The 15,203-nt window shown below is 39.1% G+C and overlaps 1 protein-coding gene across 3 annotated transcripts in view; it reads right to left on the bottom strand.

The window, feature by feature from the left end:
- The window catches only part of IQGAP2 (IQ motif containing GTPase activating protein 2), a 129,209-nt gene that overhangs the window by 7,300 nt on the left and 106,706 nt on the right, over positions 1-15,203 (bottom strand). For all 3 annotated transcript variants that reach the window (XM_050912721.1, XM_050912723.1, XM_050912722.1), the window contains 12 exons: positions 14,762-14,833; positions 14,529-14,598; positions 14,000-14,208; positions 13,106-13,255; positions 12,162-12,325; positions 11,290-11,514; positions 10,541-10,681; positions 10,119-10,203; positions 8,257-8,489; positions 5,958-6,090; positions 3,194-3,296; positions 2,152-2,293 (listed from right to left, as the gene is read on the bottom strand). In XM_050912721.1, coding sequence (XP_050768678.1) covers positions 2,152-2,293; positions 3,194-3,296; positions 5,958-6,090; positions 8,257-8,489; positions 10,119-10,203; positions 10,541-10,681; positions 11,290-11,514; positions 12,162-12,325; positions 13,106-13,255; positions 14,000-14,208; positions 14,529-14,598; positions 14,762-14,833 — 1,727 coding nt within the window. The remainder of the gene's footprint in view (positions 1-2,151; positions 2,294-3,193; positions 3,297-5,957; positions 6,091-8,256; positions 8,490-10,118; positions 10,204-10,540; positions 10,682-11,289; positions 11,515-12,161; positions 12,326-13,105; positions 13,256-13,999; positions 14,209-14,528; positions 14,599-14,761; positions 14,834-15,203) is intronic.

Genomic DNA, 15,203 nt, shown 5'->3' with positions numbered 1-15,203 from the left:
TTCTCTGCCTGACACAACCTTTTGTCAGTCTTTGGTGGTCACCACCACAGTCTACATTAACATACGTGGGATGGCGTTATTGTTTTGTGCACTGCCTTAGAAACAGGTGCTGATACGGCCGATAAGACACGAGGCTTATTTCCACTTCCTCTCCCCACATACCAAACCTGCCTCAGCTCTGTTGTTTTCCAGAAACACCCCACTTAGGGCTGGATGCCTCCCCCTTCACCTGCCACTTGGCATACAGCCACCGGTACACTCAAACAATGAAGAGCAGGCACCTTACAGAGAGTCCTTTAGACAGGGGTACCAGAAAATCTTAGGGTTCCTCACAGAAGCCTTAAAGCCATTTAAAAAGCAAATATATCAATATTTCTATAGAAGAGGCATGTCACTTGCAGAGAAACAAAGACCATTCAGTGAATCAGCTGTGACTTGAATTTTAGCCAGGTGCCTGACATTTCACAGTTGCAGTAAAAGACTTCTCTGCAGCTAAGGTAGGAAAGCTAAGCATCTGTATTTGCATGTCTTGTATAAGAGGTAATGGTAAGTATTTTAACTTTTGATATTGCTGCAATTTAACACAGGTTGCTAATTATTCTTCTGTTAGATGATTTACTAAATCTCCTCAAAATGAGGAATGCTACTTGAAAGCACTTCTGCAATAGAGAAGTTAAATTCTTTCGTTAATTCTCATGCTATTGTTTCAACATATTTCCACATAGTGTAGAGGATTAAAGACATTTCTTTTGGCCTTGATTTTGCATATTTTTAGGGATTCCATTAAGGGGTAACATTTTACTCCTACACAGAGGGAAAAAAGGACAGGAAGCACAATTTTATTTATTTATTTTTTTTTTTAAAGGGACAGAGGCAGGCATATCCTTATTACAAAACCAGCCTGGGAACAGCTCTAGAGCAACAGTCTCTGGAATACCAAGTGACTAACACAGTTTTGATTTGACATTGTCATTGCAGTCCCTTTACTTTAGATCTCAAATTTTATTTGATAATAAGTTACAGAAAAACCTCAGTGTTTTCTTGTTTAATATTCAGAACAAATATGCACAATTACAGTGGAAAAACTTCTCTTCCTTTTAGGATAAATAGTAAGAGTTTCCTTGCACTTAAAATCAGATTTTTTTCCAGACTTTAAACAGGCATTTATGGCTCTTATAGACGTTGCACTACTTACTACAGACATTATAGCTAAGAACTTTCGTCAGGAGTAAAACTTCACATATTACCTAATAAATTCCGTTTACTGATTTTTGATTTGGAAAAAGAATACGAATAGATTAGAGTTGAATTACAGCCTGTATCTACACTCCTAGTGCTTGCAAAGGTGTAAAATCCTTATGCTGTATTTCCCTTTAAAGTGAAGTTCTAACCTTCACACTTGTGGGGTAAAAATAAGCATAGTAATAGAGGAGAGCAGCATCCCATTCTCTCCCTTGTTCAGGAAGCACCAGGATCTTAAATAAGCAAATCCTTATTCTGGACAGCTTGAAATAACTTCAAGAGAGAGATGCCAATAGTTTGATACTAAGCACTTTTTAAAAAAATATTTTCGACTGTAAAGTAGCCTATGTCCCCGGGTATCCCAGTAGCCATTTCTTAATTTGCTCATCAAATAGAATAAACATAATTTTCTTTCCTTGGATAAAAGCATGCAGTATTCCTGCTGAAGTGACAGTCACATCCTGTTCAAATGCCTGATGGCAGTATGTCAGGGAAGTGTTTTCCTTTGAGGGGGAAGAGAGGACAGTGTGATACTGTCCGTCCCTTACAAGGCTCGTCGGCTTTTGATCTCTGCTTTCTCAAGGCTATGGTGTTTTAAAGCAGAATGCTTTTACAACTTCATGGAAAAGCACTTACTAGGTTAGATAATGATCCAGTCAGACTCCAAAATACAAGTGACAGTATGTTTATCTTTCTGTAAGCTTTCTGGAAGAATTGACAGTTTCTCTGACTTTTGGAAAAGTTTGAGTAGGACTGAACACAAACTGGCTTTTGAAAACTGAGTGCACTCAGCACCTCAAAAATGCACTTAGGCAGGGCAGCAGGGTGGAAGCAACTTTTTTTTTTTAAAAAAAAACCACCAAAACCCAAAAAGCATTGCCAGAATATAGATTTTTGAGAAAAACTTACTTTATCATCAGGCTTTTGAGATCCTGATCTTCTCCTTCTCGTAACTCGTATTTGCTTGTTAGAGACAGTGAAATCTCTGTTTTTGCAAGTTGATTCAGCGCGCTTTCCCTGTTGGGGTCATTGGGATCAACAGCTCCTTCCCCTGTAAGGAAACATCTTTTACTTCAAGTTTGCCAACTTTCCCGTGATTCAATGCATGAAGCAAACAAGAACCTAGATAATCACTGTAAATCATCAGAAATATTAAGTTTATTAAATAGCACACCCATTCCTACCATTTAGAAGCAGTCTCTTTTTGGTCATTGAACAATCAAAACCATAAGCCAGCTATTTATAAGCCCAGTTAGAATATTTTGGAAATGCCACCAATTCTTGCTTTTCAAGCTACTGATGTGCAAGAGACTCACAAGTCGTCTTCTTGAAGAATACAAACAATTTAACATCCTTTGTCCTAACATGCAGTTACAGTGAAAAATGGAAGAGTAGCAGCTATGTTAACAGGCTGTTCACTTGGAAGCTAGTATTATCCATGACATCCTAGCTACTTTCTAAACAGTTCACATCTTACTACAATTAAGGCAAATTAAATATCAGTCACATTTATTCCTTATAACTTTATTATAAATTTGCATAAATTTTAAAACTTCATTTTTATTTGGATAATTAAGTCTCAAAATAAAAAATGGCTGTTTTCAGAATTCTCTGTGCACTTTTTCTAAGTTTCTAGCCAACACTACCAAATCTCAAGGTCAGGTTATTAAAAATCACTTGTTTTCTGTCTGCAATTTGAGCACAAATGGATCGTTCAGCTTGAAACATCATTAATGTTTGGATTTTGAATTGCATCATTAATCTTGAGTGAATATTGCAGTTAGAAGAAGATTCAACTATAAGGAGCGATGTTACAAAAAGTGTTCAGAAAAGAATTCTATTAGTAAATGAAGAAGCTGTCACAATGAGAGACACAAGAGTATTTAAATCAAGTCCCCATTTAATTCTGTCTCTAGAGTGAAGTTAACCATAATGACGAAGAACAGCATACCAAGGAAAGACTCTACATCAGGAACAGGTCCCAGCCCTTCCAGCAGTTCGTTCAGCAGGTCATTTGGCTCAGTGGCAATGGCATCCTGGTGTTCTAATAGTAGCTATAAACAAATGTAAGTGAAGTCACCATCCAAAAAAACCATTCCCAGTGTATTTATACTTGTAAAGAAATCTGGAGACTAAATGCTGAAAAACACAGACCTAGTGTGATCAGGATTATGGAGGACCCAAGGTGGGGAAGCATGCTCAGTTCTGGCCTACAAATTGCTCTTGCTGTAAGACAGCTTGCCATGCTTCTCTGGCAATTGTCTCCAGAGTGCTGAACATTACAGCTGAGCAGAAGTTTAAGATTTGCCTTTAGGACTAACAAAGTATCACAGAGTAAAGGATGATAATCCCAAGCAGAGCATTTCAGTGCTGCATCCTGAACTAAGCACACAAAGGAATGAAGACAGGATTGGTGGTCCATAGAAAGATACCTATTTTCTGTAAATCCATTCCAGTAGCTTACAATAGCATCAGTGATACAAAATATAGTCATTTCTGAAAGGTAAGTGAGAAACCAGCTGTGCAGCACCTGCTGCACAATTTCTAATAGAATTTGCAGGAGATTTGTGAACGTATTCACAATAACTTCCATTGTGCTTGGGCACATTCTCAAAACTTTAAGCCACAAAAATACTGGTAAGCTAAGTTAATAAAGAGCACGGACAGGGCAGTAACATTTTCTTGAAAACAGGCTCTTGCTATCTGTGAGAAAAGTAACCTCATGCTGAGTTAGTTAAAGCCAGCAGCATTAGTGACCACTAGATTCAACAGTCCATTCCCCATAGAAGCAATATTCCTTACTTGGAGGACTGATGGAAAGACATAGTGTCACCAAGCTTCACTGAAATTTAGCTACAGCAAAGCATGCACAGTAGGCAAACTTTCCAGGATTCTAAGTATTTTAAACACTGCAAGTTATAGTCAGTCAAAAGTTACTGGTTACTAGAAACTTACGGACAACTAAAAAGCCTATGTCCAGATAAGAAAAGCGTTTCAGATGCACTCACAAGACAGAAGTGAGCAATATAAGCCCATAACCATTAAGTTGTTTAAAACAAGTTTCTCTCTTACATGTGGTGGCTACCCCACACTGTACGTAATGTTGACTATGATACTGTGAGAACTGCACCATGCTTGATGCTATACAAGCACAGAACGACAGACATTCGCAGGACAAATTCTTTGTGGCAAAGGCAAGAGATACATGGGGAAGCACCAAAAACCAAAGCTAATGAATGCAACAGATCCCTCATTCTGGCTACATCCTACAGAGATATGCAATGAAAATTAAGCTTAGTCAAGTGCCGTGGGAGATGATGACAGAGAGCAGATTTGAGAAGTTTTTGTGAAGCTGAGCTATGCATGACAACAGACAAATGTTTATGGATCTCCTGTTATTCAAACTGGGTTTTTTTGGAGCTGTATGACCAGAATGGAAAGTTTAATTTACACTTACAGGGAAGGTGCAGTGGGAAAAGACAACTCAGATGAAGGTTCAGGCTCTCAGAGGAGGTTTAATGGAAGAGGTGGCACGGGACAAGGACGATCACCTGGTAAACATACTGCACGCAGATAATGTACGGTCTTCAGACCCAATTGCTTGCTTCCTCTTGGCGGGCAAGTGTGCAAAGTGATGTTATCAAAAAAGACCATCTCCTTGACCTCCTTTGTTTGTCAATTTACCTTCATTAAATTACTTCATATTTTGTAGAGTATTTTATCAGCTAATATAAAATTGCATAGTAATACTTTGTCACATTAGCATCAAATAACATATTAGACATGCAACAGACCCACTAAAAAGAATACTTGACCAAGACTAGTGTTTAAATGTAACCACTGATCATAAACATGCAGGCATAGGTCTGTGCCTTAAAAAATTAAAAGAAATAATAGGGACAAAGACAATCCAGCAAATAAGTTTTTAGCAGACTAGGCTATTAGTTTTCACTTGAATAAAGCTAACTTGTAATGTGGCGTACTGGGAATTGGGTATTCTACCTTTTCCATAGTGTATCTGACAATATTTGTGGGAGGTTCTTTGTGGGCTTTTTTTGGGGGTGTGTGTTGGGGTTTTTTTGGGGCTTGGGGCAGGGGGGCGGAGGGGGAGAGGCAGGGGACAGTTTGCAAGCCAGGAAACAGATAGTAATATTCCAGCTTTAGGAGGACCATGTAGCAGACATTTAACTTGCACCCTAATGAGTCATACTACAGACTGCAGTTAATCTGTTCTTTACCCACGATAAAGAACGGGCAGGATGCCACAGCTTCAGTCCTTCTAAATCGGACGTTTGCATCTGCTTCCAACAAAACATATGACAGAATGCCAGAGTCATGAAATACACTGAATTTCCCTCTGTCCCAGAGTCAAAGGGGCTTTTTCAAGTCGGTGTCACTTTCTTAGCCAAGACAGGAAAGTATTTGTAAGTATAAATAAGTTAGAAATGTCACACTAGATTAGAATAAAAATGTTCCTCCCTCCCATCAGAAAATGTTATATTCTAATTGTTATTCAAGATGGTGCTTTTACATGGAAGCAGTCTTCTAGGAAAAACACAGTCTAATACTCAATTCCAGACCATTTCAGAGATGAACTGAAGAAATTATTTCAGAAGGAAGAATGAACACTAAGCCTTTCCCAGGGACTGTTTATGGCAAGTATTTCATAATCTATACATTTTAGTCTGTTGACTGGTATAATTTCATTGACTTACTGAATGGGTATTGATAATTTCTTCAATGGAGATATATATGACAGGTTTGCTAAGGGTCACCATGTCAGAGTATTCATCAATATTGAATTTCTCCTCTGGTTCAGGAACATCACATGCTGCTTGAAAAAAATTCCTAAGAGAGAATACGAAAGACTTCAGTAATTGTCCCCTATAAACTCACTTTAGTTAGCCTGTATAAAAAAACCACAACGAAGTCTTTGACATACATTGTATTTCTCTTATAATCTGCAGTCTACACTTAGCGTTTGAAGAAACGTTTTGGAGGCAATGCGTTTACACGTCAATACAGATGACAAAGCATTCTATCTTTCCTGGACAGCTGGAAGATTGTTTTAAAGGTAAATTTTTTTCTCCTTATTCAACAAGGAGTGATAACTTGGTAAATTTTAAACACTTAGAGAAGTCTGCATTTAATGCTCTAGAAGTTACAAAAGGATTTCCACAGAAAGAGCCTCTGATTTTATGAAGGGACTTTGTAGTATGAAGTGTGCTGAGAAGAAATTATTTGAAATAGCTGCAGAAAATTACCACTTGGCCTACAAATATTTACATCACTGAAACTGAGCTGCTTGAAATGACAGAAAATGTGGTATTGTTTACAAATGCAAGAATCTTGAGAGGAAAAAAATGGGAAGTATGGTTGAAGTGTTACTTCGACATGACTAGCACATACATGGAGAGTTGAGACCTGCTTCCCAAGACGACAATGGGTGTGTCTCCAAGCTACTGACAGCTTCAGGGATGTGCACAGACAACCAAGAAACAGCAAGGTCCTCCTGTCAGAGAACCACTTCGTTTTCCAAAGTAAGAGGACCTGAACTGGAGCAGCTGGGAGAAACAGGGGTTTAGATGAGGCCTACAGGGATGCTGCAGGTGCCATCCTGCCTTCACTGTGCCAGCCCTGGGCTGTTCAGGAGGGTGCACATTTCAGGCTCAGAGGACCTTTAAAGTTGGTATTAGGGAAAAAAAAAAAGGGGGGGGGGCGCTGGGATTCCTCAGTTTGGAGAGGAAAAGCTGAGGGATTTGATCAAGTTGTACAAAATCACAGTGACATTGCATGAGATGGGTGCAGAATTCATTCATCAAATCCCACAACAATGGGAGAAGGGGCTATGCAGTGAAACGAGCAGGAAAATATTAATTCCAAATAAAAGAAAGGAAGTACTGTTTTAACCGACAGCTAGCAAACTTCTGAATATTGCTACAAGAGGAGGTTGTTGAGGCAGACGATCTCAAAGCTTTAAGAAGGGTTTGGACAAATTCCTGCCCAAGTTTGTAAATGCACCGTAAAAAAATCTAGGCAGGCCTCGTAGCTTTTAACATAGCTAATGTTGCAATTGCAGTTGCTGGGTGAGTACAAGGGAAACAGGCAGCTGAGAGCAGCCATTGTTGGTGTCTAAGGAGGGTTTAGTTAAAGTACAGGGCGCAGTCACCCAGAGCCTCAGTTTAGTATAGTTAGCTTAATTAGTAGAGGGATTCTACCTTTTGTAGGGATCAAAGGGACGACTACAGTAGGCTTGCTCTCATTAGCTTTTGTTATTCTTGCTATAACATTTTCTACCCTATTGTTTCTTCATGTTTGTCATGCCCTTAAATACTTCAATAAACAGAATGACTAAGTTTAAGGATCTTTGTGTTCATAGCTGATCTCTCAAGGAAACCCATTACATGAACAGTGCATTTGCTTTCATGAAAGGCAGACACTAAAGATAGAAGTTCTGAAAGTGAGTCTGTCACAAGACTCAACAACACTTCAAGCTAATAATAGCAATCACCCAAAAAGATGGGCAATAATCCCAAAGAACTTGCATCCCAGAGTGTAGCAAAACATGCAATTTCCTGTGACTGTGCAAGATGAAAGAATAAAATCTGTGTGGAATCTCTCAGCAAAGATGAAAGAATAAAAACAAAACCCACGACTTCTTCATGATCAATAAGTGTTTTCCTCAGACAAAACATTCAGCTGTCCTCCCAACCCAAAGAACACATTATTTGTGCTGGATAATGAATCATTCCACACTGCTCTCACAATCTGTTTTTGCAGTAAGGAAGCCTTACTGCAACCAAGCCAGCAGAGTTGATGCGTTCTTAAAGTAATGCTCAAGCAGAAATACAACCTGTTACTGCTGCTTCAACTTCAGTTAGAATTTTTCTATGGCAGATCACTCAACAATTTTAACTCTGAGCCAGGAATTCCTATAAAAAAAGGAGTCCACCTGCCTTACTCATCCTAGAGGAGAGCTCTTACTGTGTATGTATTTGTGAAGGCTTTGCGTACCTGAACTTCTGGTATGTCTGTGAGAGGTAAGTGTTCATAGATGATAGATGTTCACTCTCCCCTTCAAAGAGTTTGTTAGAAGCAGCATGCTGAAGGACTTTTGCCACACAACCTAGGTTCCTCCTCTGGTCAGGGTGTATCTGGCCCCCAGCTGTCATATCAATTATATCAAAACCATCAGGAGCAACAATGGCAGGGTTCATGTAGCGATAGTACAGGAGGTTGCCGACAATCTAAGAGAAAAAATGAAGAGATCTTCCCTTTGCATACAGTAATTACATTTTACAAAACATGATCAATCGTTTTGACTTCTGAATTAGACCACAGGAACTGATGCTAGAACCACCCCTAAAACTTATGTGTTACCTATGTGGCTAACTGAAAATGCCTGTGATCTTTTATAAGATGCGCCTTTTACAAAACCTCTGTGAACATCAGTTATGGACTTTTCCAACCACATTTCAATTTGGTGCTGGCTTTGGGTCAGCTCATGCAAGGCACTGAGTTGAACACAAAGACAAACACAACTCTTCTTTCTTCTAGATTTTGCAAGGTTCAGCTCCAGAGGCTCATTCTCTGAAGTGCTACAGATATCTGCCAGCATTTAATGCATTCATTGACAAGGAATGCATTGTTTCTCACAAGCACTGCATGCAGCCCTAAAAGACTAGAGAACAGATTTTCCGAACAGCAATTTCTATAATGATGTTACAGTAACTTGTATGGCGCAGATGGTGGCTTCAAATCACTCCTGATCTCAGAAACAGGCAGGGCTTTTCTTTCTGCATTTTGCCTCAGCTTATGTGTAGTCACCTGCAGAACTTCCAACGTACACATTTAAAGGCTTTCAGTTGGGTACCTTATGCACCATTTGCTACTTTTTTTTTTCCCCCATAAGTTGAGCAATGCCTTAAACTGTATTGCTGGAGTGATGGACAGAAGTACCCCATAAATACTGCTTGCAAGGATTTCCAATGCATTGTTAAAACACACAAAAGCAGAATTACTTTTTTCAGCTGAGGAGTTTGAAGTTCTCTAGGCACCAGGATATATATATACATGTTTTTTTTAAAACACTGAACAGTATCTTTTTGAAGAATAATAGGGAAGTCCTATTGAAATTAATAGCTTGTAATTTTAGAACCATTTCATTAAACACTAAAGAAAACATCTTTTTTGAACTGCAAATTGTTCTAATTTAAGAGAGTTGTCAGTCTCTCAGCTGGCTGGAAGGCTCATGGAGCAATTCCCCTAAGCCCTCTGAAGAGGCACCATGGCTGTGGTAGGTTAGCGATGGCCAGTGTGCTGGTACCATGCTTATCACTCACGCTTTACTTTTCAGTCTGTATAAATGTCATTCCTACAACTTTTACAAGCATCTTAAATAAGTGTAACAATGATCCACTTGCAATTAATTTTTAGAGCCCTTCCTCATTGTATTTAAATTACAATATTAATGCATTTTTAAAAATAAGTTATTTTTTAATATGTTAACAACTTCAGGTGGGGGTGGGGGGTGGGGCGGGGGAAGACCACAGTGTTGTCCATGAGAGGATTGCTGGTGGTAAGGACCACAGTACAAAACCAAACCCCAAGATGATTCAGATAAACTCCACCCTTCTAAGAATAGTTGCTCTCCAAAACAGGTTAAGCACTGTCTTCTGTAAGAATTGCTGAGTACCCAGATTAAGATAGAAGCAGAGTTCCCTTCTCCCCTTCCACCACCACTTTGCAACCCAAGAAGTGCCAAATCCCTTCAGTAAATGCTGGTGTTCTCAATTCCTTAGAATGCTTAGTGTCAATAAAAATCCCCTTTGGCATTAAAAGAACAAGCTGCTGGCAGTTTGCCCTCAGAAGTCTACCTTTAATAGTTCATCTTCTGTTGCTTCTGGGAATTTCTCATGGAGCGAGCTCTTCAGAACTTTGGCTATATATCTCATTCCATAACTACATGTAGAACAGATGAAAAGGAAAGATATTGGAGAGACTTAGATGAAACACAAAACAATCATTCTAGTCAGCCAAGTTATTGGCTTTTTTCCCCAGCCACTTAAAACACAGAACAAGATGATAATGGAAAATAAAGTTTCAAGTACAGGGAGACGGTTCATGAGGCTGCTAAAGCAGAGTGGAAGTGGAGAAACCACTCCCTCTACTGGGGAAGTCATTCGAGAGGCACATATCGCAAGCCATGTAGTTTGAAAGGATCTCCATCACTGAGTTTCAAGTAAAGCTTCACTGTGCACATGAACTGCAGCTTGGAGAGTCCTAACTCAGCACTTACGGCATCATATTGAGAGAAGAGAATATGGATGCAAGAACTTTGTCAGTTACTGCTCGCAAACTCTGAATCGATGATTCCAGTTTATTGACCACTTCTGTGTGTGTTAATGCTTGTTCTGTGGTTACATCATATGGCAATTTGCTGCAAAGCAAACAGATATTAAACCAGGCTAAACTTATTTGAGAATAAAATACTTTTTTTTTCCTTCGTAACAGCCATCAGTGAACAGGAAAAAAAAAATCAGACAAATACACCTGAAGTTGTCTAAGTAACAAAAGTCTCAGAAGCATTAGCTTCCTTTTTTGGAGGGGGGCAGTTTGTTTAGGTGAGGGTGCACATGCCATCATGTACCTTCCCTTAATTACAAAAGGGGAATTCTAATTTAAGGCATGCATCTCCACATCCCAGTCGCAGCATAGCTCCTCAAAAGCCTGGGACACTACTGATGTGGTTATAAAACCTGGGAAAAAGGCTATAAATTCTTCCATAGCATAGTCTGCTACACTTGTAAAGATTAAACAATTGACTTTTGAAGTTCATGACCAGGAAAGTGATCCCTTTGTTGTTCAGAACAGGTTAAAGTACCTGTTTTTCAAGCACCTCTCCCCAAAACCTCTCATTGTGCTGCAGGAAGATGGGGAAGGGATGCATGGGCGCAAGTGCAATTTGTCAGAGAAGGAAAGGGAGAGCAGAACTGAGGGATCCCTCAAGTATTTAAGTGGCACAATATGTCCAGCTTCCTCACTCACCTGGCCTCACCAGTCTGCATTTCTAGCTGGTTTACCCATGACTTGTACACATCCACAGGACTAGTGTTGATTATGAGGGACTTGTCCTCCATGATTTCCTTCACCACTGGGGCCAGGAGCTGGCGCAGAGTGTTCTGTCCACGAGCACCTCGATTGAAGCTGACGACCATCTTAATGACGGTGGGGTTTCCAGTAACAATATCCTGTATCTGGTCTACCTTAGAGCTGTATGAAGAACAGAAGAGTTCTCAGATCTGACTTAGGTATGCACTTATCCATGTTTTCAAAACCCACACTTTTTAAATGATCCTATTTCTATGTTGAAACATGTTTATACAGTCTATTTCTTAGGCTTTCATATAAAACAAGATTATAGAAACTACTACCTGAATTCTATACGTGTTATAATAATGTCCCTGGAACATAGCATAGTTAGTGGCAGCTAATATATACCTGATTCAGGCCCAAATACCTGTTCAGCAAATACCTGTTAAGGGCATAAAATAAGATTTTATTATTTCAGGATAAGCCACCACTCTCCACTTACAGAACGTACATTTACATGGAGAAAGAAAAGACTTTCTCCACCCTTAAATATTCAAACACAAAAGCAGGAAACCCTAGTGTCTATTTTTTTTCAAGTGATTTTTTCATAAAAAAATATTGTCTACCATAGAAAGATTTTTTTCTGAATTGGAAATAGCTTGAGTTAACGAATAAGTTACCCTGAAAACAAATTTCTCTAGTAACAAAAATATGTATACAATTTTATAGCAGTTTAAAGATTAACCATCAAATTCTTCTAGGTATGAAGTAGTCATTGAACCGTCTGCAACACAAATTAACTAAAGTCTTCTTATGAGTGCACATACTTTATCTCCTCTTCTAGAGCAGTTTTGAAGAGTTTGAGAAGCAGATATTCTTCTCGTTGATTGGAGGCGTAGTTGTATAGAGTGAAGATGACAGTATCCATAAACTTGGTTGATTTGTTTTGTGGCATCTGGAAAATCAGCTTTGCCAGATATGTGGGATTAGTCTACAAAACAAACAAATGACTTAAATACTATTGTCCAGGACAAACTACCCCCATTTGGGGGGCAGTGCTCTCTACATTTCCGTTAACACCAAAAGCCTTTATGTTGATTCCCATATATGTAGCTTTTCCACACTGGCTTTACTTTTTACCAAATCCTAGTGCATAAGAAACTCTGAATACTGCACAATTAGATATCTGTGAGTAGCACCAGTAAAGATTTTATTTGTAGTCCCCAAACAGTACCTCTGTGCATTAGGTCTATGTATCTGATGACAATGACAATTTACCAAATGACAATGGCTATCTACCAAGAAGACTTTGCATACTACATATCCACTTAAGTATTAGAGGGCATCTGCCCTGGGAAGATCTAAAATTCTTCTGGAAAAACTTCAGTGAGATGAGATAAAGAGCTCAAGAACAGATGCATTACATGCTGGGAGCTGCATAGCAGGCAACTTCCTTTCCACCACATATAATGCACAGTAAGTGACAGTAATTTACATGGACTAAAAGATACATGGAGGAAAATATTTCTCTTGGGCTTCAGTACGGACTGAAGTTATTCTCAAGAAAAAAAACACCCATATTTCTTGCACAGTTTAAAGACAGCAAGGATTTTCTCAATTACAGGTAATATTAGAAGTTGATCATAGTATTTGCTGCAGTCTGCATACTACTTTGGAAGTCTTTTCATAGTCACTAAAACAAAGCAAGCAATATATTTCTAGTTTTTCTTTAGCAATTTGCTGCCATTTTAATTTTTGCATTAAGATTTACCTGTAAAAGGTAGAATAAGTGTTGATAAGCCTCCAGTTTTTTTCTTCTCTCTTTACTCAAACCTTTGATGCCCTGTTTGTCAACCATAACCATCTCTTCCAGCTGACTTTTGCTCTTTTTGTTAAGTTTCTTACTGTGCAGCACCACATCCTGCAGACAAATGATCAAAAGTCTAGATTATATATTCACAAAAAAGGCAAATTGGAAAAATTAACATTTTCCCAACCATGTTAAATGTGGTATTCCTCCAAGGGCCTTTATTAGCAACTATGTATATTTTGCTGCTCTATTCACTAACCAGTCTTTTGAACATTTTTATCTTATCACCAGTATGGCTTGCCAACAATGACTGTCTGCAAAACCTGATCTCATGTATAGACTCATTCATCATTTAGTTAACGTACAAGCTCTCAAATATGATCAGAAGTCTACTCCGTTCTACCATTAAGAAAAGATGCTTAAAATCTGCCAATCAATTACTATTGTCCACAAGTAGCAAAACAAAGAGTGACATTCAGTAGCAAACTGACATACCACTCAGGACAACAGAACCACCTCTACCACAAGGTATTTTGACAAGACTACTTAAGACGCACAAAGAAAGTGCTTAATTTACCAGGAGTATTACAACTAATTGAGGATGACCAAGCGCTGGCACGGGTTGCTCAGAGAGGTTGTGGAATCTCCACCCTTGGAGATATTCAAAAGCTGTCTGGACATGGTCCTGGGCAACTTGCTCTGGGTGGCCCTGCTTGGGCAGAGGCGTTAGACCAGATGACTTCTGGAGGTCCCTTCCAGCCTCAGTCATGCTGTGATGATGTAATCCTGAGCTCCTTCAACACACAGAAGCTCTCAGTGCATGCTACCAAGGGAGCCTGAACAGAGCCTACTGACCTGAAGAGTGATTCTATTTTTCACCAGCAGTCCAATCTTTATATCCATTAAGTTCAAGTCCTTCTCCAGCTGTTGATTGGATCGAATTTTTGTAACCACTTCTTCCCTTAACCTTGTTACTTCTAGTTCTTCTTGAAAATCTAAGTCACTTTGGTCCAAGAGGTAGGCAAATTTGCGCAGAACAGTCAAGGGTGGATTTTCAGCACCAACTATAGTTGAAGTAAACAGGCTTGTTAGTTGACATTATACTGAACACCCCTAAAACCCTCAGGAAACTGATCACTGTGCAGAAAATTTTGGAACTGCAGAAAGAAGTTTATGCCAGTTAGAGCAATATTTTTGTCATACTGTGTAAGTACAGGTATCCAAAATAGTTTCAGCTGTAAAACAATTGGTTTACCAACGCTTGCACCTGTTTTTGAAGGGGAATAGGAGACTGAGAAATCCCAGGTGAAAGTTTTAAAAACAATGACTGAACACAGTAACATACTTCTCCACAAACATAAAACATTCAACTGTTACCACTTACTTAGTGTTCTGTAGTCCTCCCTGGCTTTGTTTGCTCTGAGAAATGCTTGTATCTTCACAATTTCATCATTCTGGAAGGGACCAAGATTAGGCAAAAGAATCTAGTTAAGACACATTTCTGCTCAGAAACACACTGCGGAACCGGCACCCTTTTCCCTGAGATACCCAAAACTGCCCGTGCAGTCATATTACCCTATTTTAACACTTCATCTTCAAAATGGAGAAAGGACTTACATGATCCTTGAAGTATTGCAGCCGTTTCCTGTAAGCTCTCTTTGCTAGCCACATTTTGACCCATGACTGAATCTGAAAATAAAATAAATAAAAACTTAACAGACACTGCACAAACTATTTTGTTTGTGTGTGTTTTAAACTCGCTTCTGACAGTCCTCTTCTGCAGGCTTGCTGTTTTCACATGCTTGGGGCCATAGATGACTGTACCACTGGGCTCCTACAGTCCAGTGACCAGATTAATGGGCTTCAACTGAAATAGCAAGTTGAGTTCAAGGCTCTACCACCCGTGTGTAGCATTATCTTTGGAAGTCATTTCTACCTTCAAGTCTCAGCTCTCAGTTGTAAACCAGTCTCCTTCAGAGACAGGAGATCAATATCCCATCTGCTATCTATGATCTACTCATGACAATAGTATCCCATTAGAATCTCAGAAAAGTGAACA

This window comes from Gymnogyps californianus, chromosome Z (assembly GCF_018139145.2).
Source record: "Gymnogyps californianus isolate 813 chromosome Z, ASM1813914v2, whole genome shotgun sequence".
Lineage (NCBI taxonomy): Eukaryota > Metazoa > Chordata > Aves > Accipitriformes > Cathartidae > Gymnogyps > Gymnogyps californianus.
The sequence above is the reverse complement of the archived record's forward strand: the minus strand, read 5'-3'. Positions and strand labels throughout refer to the sequence as shown.